Below are 13,837 nucleotides of genomic sequence, written 5' to 3' on the forward strand. Positions count from 1 at the left end.
TTGATTGAACTTGGATTTGATTTTTCTTTTTTAATTGGGATTGACTTTTTGAATTGAGGGACATTTTTTGCTGAGAAAAAAACAAAAACAAAAACAACAAAAAAAAACCTTATCTTCAGGGTTTGTCATAAGGTACATTTTAAAATCATGTTAACTACCCCAAACATTCAACTGGCTTATCTGAAGCAAGCCACTAAGAGGGTTTTTGGTCTTTCTGGAAAAGGAAAATAATTTTCCTAAACTAAAGCTACCCTAGAGGCCTGTTAATCTTTTTAGGTTCTACCTTTGCTTTTATACTGACAGCCATCATGACAGCCTGGTCTCATCATTGTGTTCAGTGGAAGCTTATCCTTGCTCTTTTCAGGAGAAAAAGACCTTAATAAGATCTTCAGTCCCCCAGTTTGCACATGTATCTTGGTTCATGCAAACACTCAACTGAAACCCATGAAGTTGGAACTTAAATATCGAGCCCTCAACATATCTACAGAGAGTATCAGAAACAGACTTGTGCTTTTCCAAAGGAGCCTAGGCTCTGTGGAGTCTAGGCTTACACACACCCCAGAACATATCGTATTGTTTGTAGTATGTGCTGGACACGCTGGAAACTCTACTTCATTTGTCTGTAAGATATAGCTGCCTGGTGAAAAGCTGGCTTTCTTTGGGGATCAAAACATCCATCAGGGCATTCACAGGACCTTCTTCACCCTCTGTCAGAATGTCTGGCTGCCACCTTGGCAAATCCAATCCATGACAACCCAGCAGAGGTGAGCTGACCTGCTCTTCCATGCCTTGCAGTGGGCTGAAGAGAAGATAATGCTTGAACAGTTGTACCTGGACCACTGAGTAGGGACCCAGGACTGGTGGGCACAGAGCATGCAGATGGCAGGGAGCAGCAGCGGCACTGGCCCTGGCCAGACTAGGACTCTGCGACAGCCAGCGGTTGGTTATCACAGCACCACTGGGTGCTGCTCGAAGGAGGCAGGCTGTGGCCTGCTACGTGAGCAGCTGGTCCTGCACACAGCACCTCGCTGGGTGAGCTGTGTCACTGCGTCCAGGACGACTTAGGCCCAGGGGAACACATGCCTGAGTAATGCTGCTTGCCTGTGGCCTCAAAGCAATTAGGCAGACAGGTTAATTAAATGAACTAACTGAATCTCTTCAATAAAAAACTCTTGCAGCTTGACAACCCCCTCCCCAGGTCCTTAGTGGCTTTAGAGGAGTAGGAGAAAATGGCAGTATCTTCAGACTGATGGGGCATGAACTGGTGCACTGCGTACCTTGTCTCGTCTTTCAGCTAGAACAGGGTTGCAGCTAGAACAGAACTGCAAATGTGAATGAGCAGCGCAGCACATGGAAAACACACCTGCAAAAAGAACCAAGTACTAGATCTCAAGCAGAAAAAAACAATCTTTCAGACATAAAACCCAAGCTTCCAATTAAAACTAAGCCAAAGCACAGCAAAGATGCTGAATAATTCCCATCTGCAAATGCAGAAAGCGGGCAAGATGAGCATCTTAGGCCCCGTGGTGGCTGGGAGCACCTCCACCACGATGGCAAGAAGCCAGGCAGTGGAGCGCGGGGTGGTGTGTTGCCACCAGCAGCCCACACGCTGCCAGCCTGGCCTGGCCCCCACGAAGTGTGTCTGGGAGCCGAGCTGCCAGGGCGGCAGGGGTGTGAGGCACAGCCGCGTGCCCTGCCTGCGCCTCGCCGGCAGCAGAGCAGCAGCCAGGGGTGAGGTCTCGGCACTCAGGGAAGGATGTGCTCTGAGTCCAATCGCCATGGCAGGGCTTGTCACTGGGTCGCAACTTGGACCAGGCGCAGGCTGAGGACCGCTGGCCAGGGCTGCGGGGATAGGTCCAGGGACGAGCTCTCTTCCCTGGCCTCACTGCCACCACTCAGCCCAGTGACAGGGCTGGCCCACTGCTTCGACATGTTTGTGCATTACAAGCATGTCTTTGTTTGCTTCCTCATAAGGATAAAAAAGTAACATGGATTTATCCTAATTCTTATTTTTTCTATTAACCTCTTCAGGAAAAAAAAATAATTTGATAATATACAGAAATCATGTACTGGAACCCCCACAACAGGAAAGGATCCAGGTACAATAAACGTATACAATCAGTTTAAGTGACTTGTTCATATGAGACAACCTTTATTTCTTAAAGAAGAAATCCAATAACATAAATTCCCATAACGTAATAACATAATAACATAAATTGTGAATGCCACATCCCTAGAGGTGAGGCTGGATGGGGTCTTGGCCAACCTGATCTAGTGGGTGGCATCCCTGCCTATCGTGGAGGGTGAGGGGGGAGAGAGGTTGGAGTTAGGTGATCATTCCAACCGAAGCCATTCTATGATTCCATGATTCTATGAAATTTGTGGTTGAACTTCAAGAAAAAGCTTTCTGTATTTTCAGATACCTTTCTACTTGCCATGTATCTTTCCCTGTGGCAAAGTGAACAACTGTTGTACTTCATGGCAGAAAACAGTAATGGACTTTAAATGCTGATATCAGAATAGCACTGTTTATTTTGCTTCCTTCACATTTTAGACAAATATGATTGTTCCATCAGCAAGACAGTTTTTATGGAAATAAAAAGGGATAAAAGAAAAATGGTGTACCTTTCATCGTTTTATTTGTAGTGATTCTGACGTTACAGATAGCTATGACATATGTACAGAGCAAACAATGGTTTAAGCATATCAGCAATGTAATAATAGGGCACGATCACTAAGGAATACTTTGTAAATGTTGAAGATGCTGAATGGACTAGTCTTCAGTGCTCCAAACCCGTATGGAGGGCAGGCATTCTGCAAACAGCCTGAGCACTGACTTGAGCACTGACTCTCTGCAGCAACAGTTCCCTGAAGAACTGCAGACATTTTCTCAGAAAGGAGCTCCACAACTTTGCAGAGGATGAAGAGGATGAACAACGCGAAATGACAAACATTTATTTAATGAGGCACAGTTTAAGATATTTGGCATCGTTTGTACCTCATTTTAGGAAGTCCTAGACCTCGACAGTTGAGGCTTAACTAAGGTGATGGTTTATTGCAAATTTAGTGTGTGTCAGAGGGCTACGTTAACCATCCCTTCTAGTTTTTTTGTTTGTTTGTTTGTTTTTGTGGTGAAAGGGTTCAATATTCGAGAACCCAAGTGGGAAGCATTTATGTTTCTGCATTCTTGGGAACTGCTGTTGGCCAGATGCAGGCAGTCCCAGCTGAGCCTTCCCAGAGAAGACCAAATGCTTCAAGCTGCACAGCTGTGCTGGCAATCTGGGGGAGCACAGAGCAATGGGACACAAGCTGTGGGCACGCAGGGCTGGGACAGGTCATTGGCAGCCTGAGCTGGTGCACAGAGGTGCTGGGGCTCACCAGCCAGTGTGCCCGGGCCTGGAGAGGGGGGGCAGACCCTGGTGGGCCACTGGGAAAGCTGGAAGAGGTGGCACAGCTGCAAGCCTTGCAAACATGCAAGGACCTCTGTCTAGAGAAGGGCACAGGAGCAGTTTAGGGACATTCTCCCCATGCAGGCTGAGCTGTTTCAGCAGGACTTCCACACCAGCTGTAGCTGAGCTGTGCAGCAACCCAGCAGGTGACTCATCTGCCGATTTGTCAATTTGCAACTAAATCTATGGAAAATAAGTACCGTGGAAATATAAAACTACAGGTTTTCTTTCCCAAATGTCAACTTTCTTCCATATTTAGAGGCTAAAGCTGGATTTATAAACATGATACATGTTTGAGAAAATAGAGCTGAGGAAACTGCATGACAGAAGTCTAGATAGCTATTAGATGATGAGCAGAACAAGCATAGGTGACAGAAGGGACAGGCATTTTCAAGCCACGAAGCTATAAGGAGGCCCCAAACTCCAGACACAAGAAGCAAAGCAAGAAAACAGCAGCTCACTAAGCAGCTGGCAAATAGGTCGATGTTTCTTGGAAGCAGGGGCCATTCTGGCCAGCCCCTAGCCCCTTGGGCTACCTTCAGGCAACCAAACACAGCCCCAGCTGTGCTGCAACTGTTGGAGCATGGCCCTGGCCAGGGCAGTGAACCAAGGCTTTGGGTCTCCCTGAAGAGAGCCATGCTGTTTTTGCTGCCTGCCAAACAGCAAAAACCCAGGTGGGACTCCTCCTTCTTTCTCCTTCTCCTTCTTCTCCTTCTCTTTTCTCTTCTCCTGCTCTTTCCCCTTCCCCTTCCCCTTTCCCACTCCCCTTTACCTTCCCCTTCCCACAAATGTGACCTTCACCATGCTGGAAACTGATGTCTTAACGTAAGTACAAAAGAAATGGAGCTTTGTCCATAATGGCTTTTTTTTTAAAAAAAACAAACAAACAAACAAACAAAAAAAAAACAACAAAAACCTCAAATCCAGACAGATACTCATATTGCAAACAGCTTCAGAATTGAGATGGTGGTGACAACCACATCGGGTTTTCATAGATCTACATATAGATACAGACTACATGTACACACCATATGTGTTTGTAATTTCTGCTGATAGCATAGTCACACGCAAATGATAGAGAAGCAGAGTCGGTTCCATGTACAAAGGTAATGTACTGAAGCATAAATGGTGACAAAAGAGATGGAATACACTTATTTAAGCCAAGCTGTGTAGCAGGGAAACGTATTGAATTGTTTGTCATTTACGTAGCTTACGTTTTGTTTCCTTTAGGCCCATAAGATGTTCAAAGAAACACTGATAAAATCCATGCACACAAGTGAAAATGTTTTCATCACTGTTGCTTGCTATCTTGATTAAATACAGAGAGAAATGACTTGCTAACAAGGCTTGAACTGGAGTTCTCTCTCCATTTACTCCACACACATTTTATCTCTACCAATGCAGGCTGCAGGTAAACCTGGATGATGGGGCTGGTAGAAGCTGTATGAAATACTGTGGCCAAGATATACCAGAGGTCAAATTAAACATAGCAAAACTTGTTTTTTCCTTTCTTTTTTAAAACTGAAAAGTTTCAGGCTTCCAGCTTCAGAAGGCTGCTTACCAGGGTACTGTGAAGTGCTAAGGCAGCTCCATAGAAGCTGGAATGGAAATTAGGTGTGCAGCCTACCTTCTGGCTTCAGAAAACATACTTATCCACAGCTCTCGACACCTGGATTCCTGTGGAAATCAGCCTTAGGGGTGTACATCTTGCTGGCACCAAGCACTTGTGCTAGGCACCCCTGCAGCTGGACAGGGAAGGTTTCGGGGTGCCAATGCTTCTTCCCCCGGGTATGACTAAATGAGGACTAAAAGTCATTTCAGGACAGACATACAGCTGTCTGTGGATTCTTGTGCCTTCTCTCTCTTTTGCTTTTCAAGGAACTATCAGTGATGGGCCTTAAGTCAGTAAGACAAAGATGTGGAAAAGATGTGGAAAAATGTGTGATTAACAGAAAAGGCAGGAAAAAATCTGAATAATCTTTTCCGATATGTTAAGAGGTGAGTGCTGAAAGCATTTCTTTCTGAGTGACAAATCCTGTCAGCAGCATTGATGTTCAAAATAAGACAAATGTCTTAAAAAGCTAGGCTATTCACATTCTGCAGAACTGCAAAGCACTTCTCCTGTAAAAAGCATGTGCTGCATAGCTTGCATTTTTTTTCTCTGAGAAAAAGAGATGTGATTAACCAAGCTTAGTATACAACATCATTTCCTCTCCACTGAGAAAAAGACTTCACACTCTACAGTTTACAGAAGTGTAATGCTTACAGCTCAAAAGACCTAACTTAGCAAGCTATGGTCTTGGACCTGGAAGACATCCTAAACCCTTGGATAGTTTTGTTTCATGCCAGTTCACTGCCATAAACTAGAATTTCAGTGACATGCTGGGGAAATGCTAGCTGAAGAAAGAGAAAGTGGGCTGGGAATGAGAGCAAGCAAGAAGGGTTCAGGTGGTGTGCTTGGAATTTTGTGCCTTATGGCTTTAGACATGATCTATCTAATCACATTTCTTTTCTCCTATTCACCCACCCGACATGGAGGATCCTCTCTGCTCAGGCTAGCTAGCATTTTCAGGAAGCCTTAGGCTGCAGGAGTGTTGCCACTGAACAGTGCAATGCAAACCACATGCAGCAGCTACAACAGCCAATGCTCAGCAACACACAGTGGGTTACGGGCAGAGACTGGGTCAGGTGGGGCTTTCACAGCATGATCTCAGCCACGGTCTGATCAATCTCAAAGTATTCATGTTCACTTCCTGCTGCTGTTGGAGAATTCTTAATCTAAGGGTGCACATTGCTACTCAGTTTGACTTCCCAGCTCCGTAGTACGTGATACTACTTCCACTACTTCCCTGGTGTTCCTTAGAAGCCTGCTTCATTAGTTGTTTCTCAAAGCAAATACAAATGCATTCTTAGAGCAAGAGCGTATTTGTTTTTGAAGCACAGCGGTGAAAAACATGCCACAGCTGGGAAAATCTAGCAGCTCACTGTTCCCAAAAGCTAAACTTGCTCCTCCTCCTTTGCATTTATATTTCTCCTGTTTGTTTTCCAGCGGAGAGTTACTAACTTCATCCTGGGTTTGCGCGTTGCGTTGGCTCCGCTGAACACAACTGATAGGACAAGGAGGAACAGCTTTAAACTGAAAGGGGGAAGATTTAGATTAAACATTAGGAAGAAGTTCTTTACTGTGTGGGCAGTGACGCACTGGCACAGGCTGCCCAGAGAAACTGGGGATGCCCCATCTCTAGCAGTGCCCAAAGCCAGGCTGGATGGGGCTGGGGGCAGCCTGGGCTGCTGGAAGGCATCCCTGCTCCTGGCAGGGGGATGGAACACGATAGGCTTCAAGGTCCTTTCCAGCCCAAACCACTTTATGATTCTATGAAGATAAAACAACCCAAATGATAAGCTTGGCCCATTATTATGGGTGTGTCCAGAATCCCACTCTCAAAGGTAGAATTGACTGCAATTGTATTGGAGTGGGAATAAATTCTGATTTCAGGAACACTGGTCCGGGGGAACAGGACTTACTACCCATACACTGCCTCCAAAAATTATTTTTTCTTAACTGGGATGGTACACTTCCAGAAAGACTGCCTTAAGAATACCTAAATTATTCTGACATGTTATTTATTATACTCAATTTTATTTCTACACAAATTGATACAAAATAAGTCATTTTTGTAATACAGTTTGTTGTGAAAACTGCTTAGACTGCTTAGTAGGACACAATAGAAGTAATATTACTTGGAAAAATTCAGCAGTTACCTGCTTTTCAGCACTGGCAGTTACAACAGAAGGGGTGCCATTATTGTATAATGGCATATTTTTGTAGAGGTGAGGGATTACAGAAGAAACAAAACTCCACAGAAAAAAAGCATCACGCTGTTCCTTATCAAAGAAACAAAAACAAAGCAAGTAAAGAAAACAAGTTTTGCTTTGTCGATGGTACAAAATTGACATTTGAATCCAAGAAGAGAAAGACCCAGAACTTCATGTAAGATGGTTATCAGGTAAGTTTTAAAATGAAAAACAAAAACAAAAACAAATTTTACGTTCAACAGTCTTCAGGTGTCATAAGACAGGAGAGAACAATACATCCTCAAAACAGGAATTTGGGTTATGTTTTTCCCTTATTGGTAATATTTCTGAAGCACACAACTGTGCTTTTCATTTAGTAATTCATAAGTATTAATAAATCCCCACAAAGATTTTTTGTTAGCTTGGTCTTACAGCAAGGAACGTAAAGGCAGAAAGGTTAATACCTTGCATTCTAGAATCACGTAGAGTGCCTAAAAATCCAGCCATTAATCGTTTTTGTCTCTAGCCCACTGAGGACCAAGTTTCATGTTCACAAAACAAACAAACAGTAAAACCACTACATTTCCATTTCTCAATTCTTAATCACAATAAAAGCTCGTTTGTTTTGCTCCCATTCAGACCATATCTAGACAACTTTCTTTAGGCATCAGTGCGACTAACCTCCTACAACTCACCACCTGTTCCAACCCATATGCTATGTCTTTACTAGTACTAATAAAATAGTTTGCAAGATTGTGAAGAGATTGAGTTGACAAGAGATCAAAAATAATCAAGCAAAATAACTGAACACACAGGAAAGGCAAAATAGGTTCAGTTGCAGTACCACTTTAAAACAAAAGAGCCTTCATCAGACCACAGCGAGATCACTGTATTCTACAGCATGTTAAGGAGTGCCATAAGCTACTCTAGCACGACAGTCAGTGTCTCCCCTTTGCAAAAGGCTAACAAAGCAATACGTAGTTCAGATGGTAAATTTGCCTTTATATAATTAACCATCAGCCAATAGCTTTAATTGCACAGTTTATTTAGACAAGACAAAAATTTGCACAGTTTTGTAACAGTATACAGAAATTAAAACATCTGAAATATATTAGGCTTTTTCTCCTGTATATTTAACTTTGTATTTTGTTCTTGGAAAAGTGATTTTTTCCCTTTTCCTTCCTTCAGGATTCTCGTTTCAGTAGTACATAAGCTCCCATTACTGCCAGAAGAGCATACTGCAGAAGAAAAAGAATGAAGACTGATTAAAATTTCTTTTACGAGAAGCTTTGAAATCACGAATTGTTTGAAACATGCCCTCTACACCTCTAGATGAGTACAGTTACTGAGTTGTGTCCCTGTAGAATTACAGCAGTATTCTGGTGTGATCATATTCTTTATAAATAGGCATCACAACTGTGTATGCTTAACTCATTACATCCTATACATGGTTTTCAAATGATTGAAAATAGTCAGTTCTACTGGGTAACAGTCAAGCTAAATTAAGAAAGCATAAGAACACTACTTATTTCATATTAGCTAACAACAAAAATTTATTTGCATGTATCATGATTCTTTTCATATTACCTTCATTTGCTATTTTTTAGTTTTAGATTTAAGTATTCAAAGTGTTTGTATACATACCTTAAATTTTGGATAGTCATTCATTATTATAGTTACCATACCAACATAGGGCAAAAACCTGTAATTGACAAAAAAGATGAATGTAAAATTAACCCTCAAAAATGACATGGATATGTTTCAATGTTACTCGGTTTTGAAAACTTTAGATAATGGATTTCAGAGAAAACAAAAACATTCAGACAGATAACAAAGGTTTTAAAGACAGTATGTACTTGATAATGCAAATTTGGGAGCGAGATTTCTGACTCCCTACTCCTTCCATCATGTAAATCCTTCAACTTGCTGAATATTATTCATAGCATTAAGAGTACACATGCACCCCAAAAATGGCAAGTATCACCAAAATGAGGGGTACTGGCAAAAACAAGCCTAACATCCTGCAACACATCAGAATCAGTTTTTCAGTTGTTATGAAGGTATAAAAGCCATATGATCTAAAACGGAAAGAATTTTAAGTGAATATGGAACGTAATTTAACATTTAAATTAACATAACAAGCAAATAAATATTATTCCAGAAAAGTAGTTTGTACTGTTATGCAAGTTACTATATTTATGACTGCTTATGGAACACTTATATTAGGCAAGAAAATACACAGATGTATAACCTGATACAAAAAGTCCTACTTTCTACTAGGGTTGGCCCACACTGTTAATCTTTGCCCACCGAATATGGCAGAACACGCATCAAGCTTCTTGTTGCATTAATAACATTCTCCTAGCCCAAAAAATGCTCTGCAACAGGCTCTGAGCAAAAGTGACCAAAATCACAAGTGTGCAAAACCATCATTTACACTTGTCAGTAATGCACACCTGACGTGGGAATTAAGTTTATATATCTCAACATACATACATACACACACACGTGTGCGTGTATATATATATATATATATGCCTATGTATTTCTTACATAAAAATTTAGATTATTTGAGAAAAGTCTTAAGAGGTTGAATTTTTATCTCAACTGGGGAAAAGGAAACAAGCTCAAACTTTGCATAAGATTCTCATGAGATGTGGAAACATTTCCTAGTAAATTCTAACAATTGCAAGGATAGGTTGCCTAGTTTTTTTTCACTGGTGTGTTAAGTGTGCTGTTTTTCTAAAAAGAAAAAAAATATTCCCGGTCCACATTAGTGAGAAGGCTACAGAACACCACTTTGCCAGGTAAATTAGTTTTATTACCATTCTATTTATGAAATTCAATAAATACCACACTACATAGAAGAGTGGAACTGATGTTAAGTTCTTTTTTTTTTTTTTCTATTTTAGTTATAGAGAACAGACTTTGCATCACTCACCCTCTTGCTCTTCCAACAACATCTTTCTTCTCTAACCAGTTCTGACCTTCTTTGTACAAGCCTCTATCATCAACTTCATTATTATCACCTTTGGTCAGAAATTTGATGTTCCCATTTTCTCTAGAAGGCAACAAGGTGATAAAGTAAATACCACTTAATTTAAAAACCACAATTGACATCTACAAAGCACAATGAAACGTACTACAAGATTAGATAACAATGTTTACTTCCAGTCCTGCCTGTCCTGCTTATTTAACAAACACCATTAAATCATTAACATTTTAGACTTTACTGACAGAGCCAACAGATTTTAACAAGAGACATTTTTCCTAGGCTGTCATCTGATGTAAGCAATTACACAATGAATATGAAAGGATGTTATGATCTGGATATTTTCTGTCCAGAACCGGCACTAAATTTACTTAACAAAATCAGGATATGCCAATCTGGAGGGAAACAAAACAAAACAAAAAATCCTCTCTATTTTCAATAGAACAGAAATTTTAAGCTAAAAATCAATCAAACAAAAAAACCTAGAAACAGTATTTTATTTATCAAAGATCTCAACAGTGCAAAAACTTAAAAGGCTTGTGCTTTTTTCTTTTTATGACAATACGTTGAGTAAGACCCCATGAAGTCATCGCACATTGCAGAATGAATTTAACTGAATTTCAACCACAAGGTTCATGAAGCATGAGGCATACCCCCAGATTTTCCTGTAGTAAAGAAAACAGTATAACAGAATGCTCCACGTACTTCTCTTTTACATTTAACTCCTAGTAATCGCATTTTCATCAAAATAAAGTCCTGTCCTCCTTTTGATGCAAGTAAATACTGAGAACCCCTTAACATAGCTGCAAATCTGCATCAAAATTAAATATTTTGTCAATACTTTGTCACTGCAATACACTTTCAAGTCACTTACTGTTTAGCTAAACAATATAGCAAGTTCCTGGCAAAACTTCATTTATCTTTGTTATTTGTTAATGGGGCAGATAAGAAATAATACACGTAACAAGCCTTGAAATAACACTGGGTGAACAAAGTTATTACGTAGGGTTTTTACTGCCATGTATGGGGAAAGCAAAGTGATGCGAACAGCTTCGGTAGGTGGCACTGCACTCTTTCCCCCACATGAACAAACGTATGCAGTGCTCAGAGCCTGGCTGCTCCCCTGCAGCCAGAGCTGATGTCCTGACTTCTCCTGGCCATTAGACGGCTCATTCCTTTTGTAGGAATACAGGTATTGAACCCTTCACACAAATCGTTGCCCTTCCCTACTGTTTCAAATGGACAGAGCACCTTACATTTTGTTTTCAACATGATATAATTTAACTGCTGCTGTTAGAAAACTTGTCATGTTTTGCTCCCTTTTAAGCATTATGCACATGCAGATATGTGCAAGATTTCGGCTTAACACTCCCATTCAAACAAAAGTTAGTAGGTTTCCAGTCTTCAAAATTAGTTTTCTCAAAAAGCTGCTAATTGGCAGTAGTGATATCAACAAATAAGGAGTTTTTATGAAGACAAATTAAGTATTAAAAAAAAATAAATAATAAAAGAGGTAGTTCTTGGATGTAAGTATTTGAAAAAAAAAAATGACGTGTACAGCTTGTGTTTCTGGACTCCTCTTTGGCGTAGGTTCACCTACTTTGAACCTGACCAACTTTGCTGAGGGACAGGAGCCAGAGTCTCAAGAAGCATGCCACAGAACGGGGAGCAGAAGCTGATCACATCCTAGAGACAAGCTGTATCTTAGAGCAAATCCTTGCTTGCCTTTTTCACAAAATATTAGGTAATTATAATGTAAGTGAAAATCATGGAGTAGGAAAACTATATTTAGAAACAAAGAAAATGCCAAGTTGCATTACTTTTCATGAATTTTGATTACTCTGTGAACTATTGGAATGTCTCTGCCTTCAACTTTAAAGACAACTATTTCACCGGCTCGGATTGGGTCATCATGGAAATTTGTTAAGAACAACAGGTCTCCCCTGTGAAAAGCTGGTTCCATGCTGCCACTACAAACAAAGAAAAAATGTATCAGCATTATGGCAAACAAAGGAAGAAACATGAATACAGAGAGCAGTTAATTCTTACAGATAAACTCACAATTTTAACTGAAATCTGTAGCTTCCACCATTCAGCAACAGCATATAGACATTTAACACACAACTGAAACCTCATCAAGTTCCAAGCTGAGCCAGCCTATAGAAGATGTTCTTACTGCCTCAGTGAAAGAAATAAAACAAATAAGCTCTATAGAAAAGTTAACAGTATTGTAGCTATCACGAACGAACAAAATAAGCCATTCTGCTTAAGACAACCAATCCATTAGCAAAAACCCAAAAGATGTTTCAGAGCAGCACCAGAAAGACTTCTCTACATTGAGCTGAGCTAACAAGTGCAAAACTTTTAGCTGCACCAATGATTACTACTGATGACCAGAAAAGTCCATGCCTTTTCTCCAAAGCCAGACACAGTAGGTTTTGGTAACATCCTTAAAGGTAGGGCTCCAGATCCCATTACCATCTGCAGTAACAGACTTCTTCCATCAAAACGCTGTTATTTCCTGCATATGGTCCTTACTGATGCACACTCAATTTCTACAGGGCTGAATCTTCCGTTAACATATGTTTAAAGTTTGTGAGTTTGTGTATTTGGTCAGTACTCAGGGGCCTCCAGGACTGGGTCTTTACGTACCTGAAGTAAGTTAGCATTGTGATAAAAGCCATGCAGAAGTGTAATTTACTAAAAAAGCAGCTTTACTGTAATGCAATTTTAAATGCACAAATGGTAAAAAAGAAACGAACAAATAAACCTGAAAATGTTCAGTGCCTTTAGAAGGTGCAATACGCCTCCTGAATTCTTCAGACAACAGAAGCCTCACAGGATTATGTGTACTCCTGTTAAAGCCGAGCTGGGATTTGGAATCATAACCCCTCTGTCCAAGGATTACTATGCCTAGGTAGCAATACAGACAACCAACCTTGAGTTGCTGATCTGTACGGTACGGGAACAAACCCAGGCTTTCAAAGGTTTCACTCGATTACTGCTTCCATAGACTTCACCAAATTAGATCGCAACTGCGAGCAGCTTTTGCTCAGCGCCCGGACACAGACACAGCGGGAAGCGTTTGTGGGCTCCTGCAGGGCGATGCCCGAAGCCCCACGCGTTACCAGAGGGCGCGGGACGGTGCCCGAGGGCTGTGACAAGGCTGGGCACGGCCGGCAGCGCCTCCACCTCCGCCTCCACCCACCTGAGCACCACCACAATGGGGCTCTCGCTGCCGGTGACGACGATCAGCCCCTTCCATATCATCAGGGCGGAGGACACGATCATGGCGAAGTTCAGCACCTGGTAGTAGAGCTGCGGAGACAACGGGCACGGCTTCGCGCGGCGCCCCGGGGCACGGCGCAGCCCCGGCGGGCAGCCAGGCCAACGGCCCCGGGCCGAGACCCGCCCGTCCCGTCCCGTCCCGTCCCGCCCCGTCCCGCGTCCCGCCCCCCGCCGGGCCCCGCCGCCACCCGCCTGCCGCTTGTTCATGCGCCGCAGGTCCCCGAAGAGGTCCATGGCGGCCCCGCCGCCCGCCACAACCACCACCGCCGCGGCCCCGGGGCACTACCGCCTTGCCCCGAGCGAGGGGCTCCCC

General features: G+C 42.1%; 1 protein-coding gene across 1 annotated transcript; it reads right to left on the reverse strand.

Annotated features, from left to right (window-relative positions):
- Positions 1 to 8,272: 8,272 nt before the first annotated feature.
- LOC311426508 (signal peptidase complex catalytic subunit SEC11C) lies at positions 8,273 to 13,837 on the reverse strand. The gene is made up of 6 exons (XM_084502871.1): positions 13,717 to 13,837; positions 13,445 to 13,554; positions 12,057 to 12,206; positions 10,186 to 10,305; positions 8,889 to 8,946; positions 8,273 to 8,482 (listed from the first exon to the last, which is right to left on the reverse strand). The coding sequence occupies exons 1-6, from the start codon at positions 13,756 to 13,758 to the stop codon at positions 8,429 to 8,431; spliced, it is 534 nt and encodes a 177-aa protein (XP_084358997.1). The 5' UTR covers positions 13,759 to 13,837; the 3' UTR covers positions 8,273 to 8,428.

The sequence above is a fragment of the Aythya ferina genome (genome assembly GCF_964211825.1).
Source record: "Aythya ferina genome assembly, chromosome: W".
Lineage (NCBI taxonomy): Eukaryota > Metazoa > Chordata > Aves > Anseriformes > Anatidae > Aythya > Aythya ferina.

What these genes read in the sequence shown, in the direction of transcription:
- LOC311426508 (XM_084502871.1), bottom strand. Translation starts at nt 13,758, where the DNA reads ATGGACCTCTTCGGGGACCTGCGGCGCATGAACAAGCGGCAG. An exon ending in GGCGCATGAACAAGCGGCAG is followed by an intron (nt 13,555 to 13,716) that starts GCGGGTGGCGGC and finishes TTGTCTCCGCAG; the next exon opens with CTCTACTACCAGGTGCTGAA. An exon ending in CCCATTGTGGTGGTGCTCAG is followed by an intron (nt 12,207 to 13,444) that starts GTGGGTGGAGGC and finishes CTTTGTTTGTAG; the next exon opens with TGGCAGCATGGAACCAGCTT.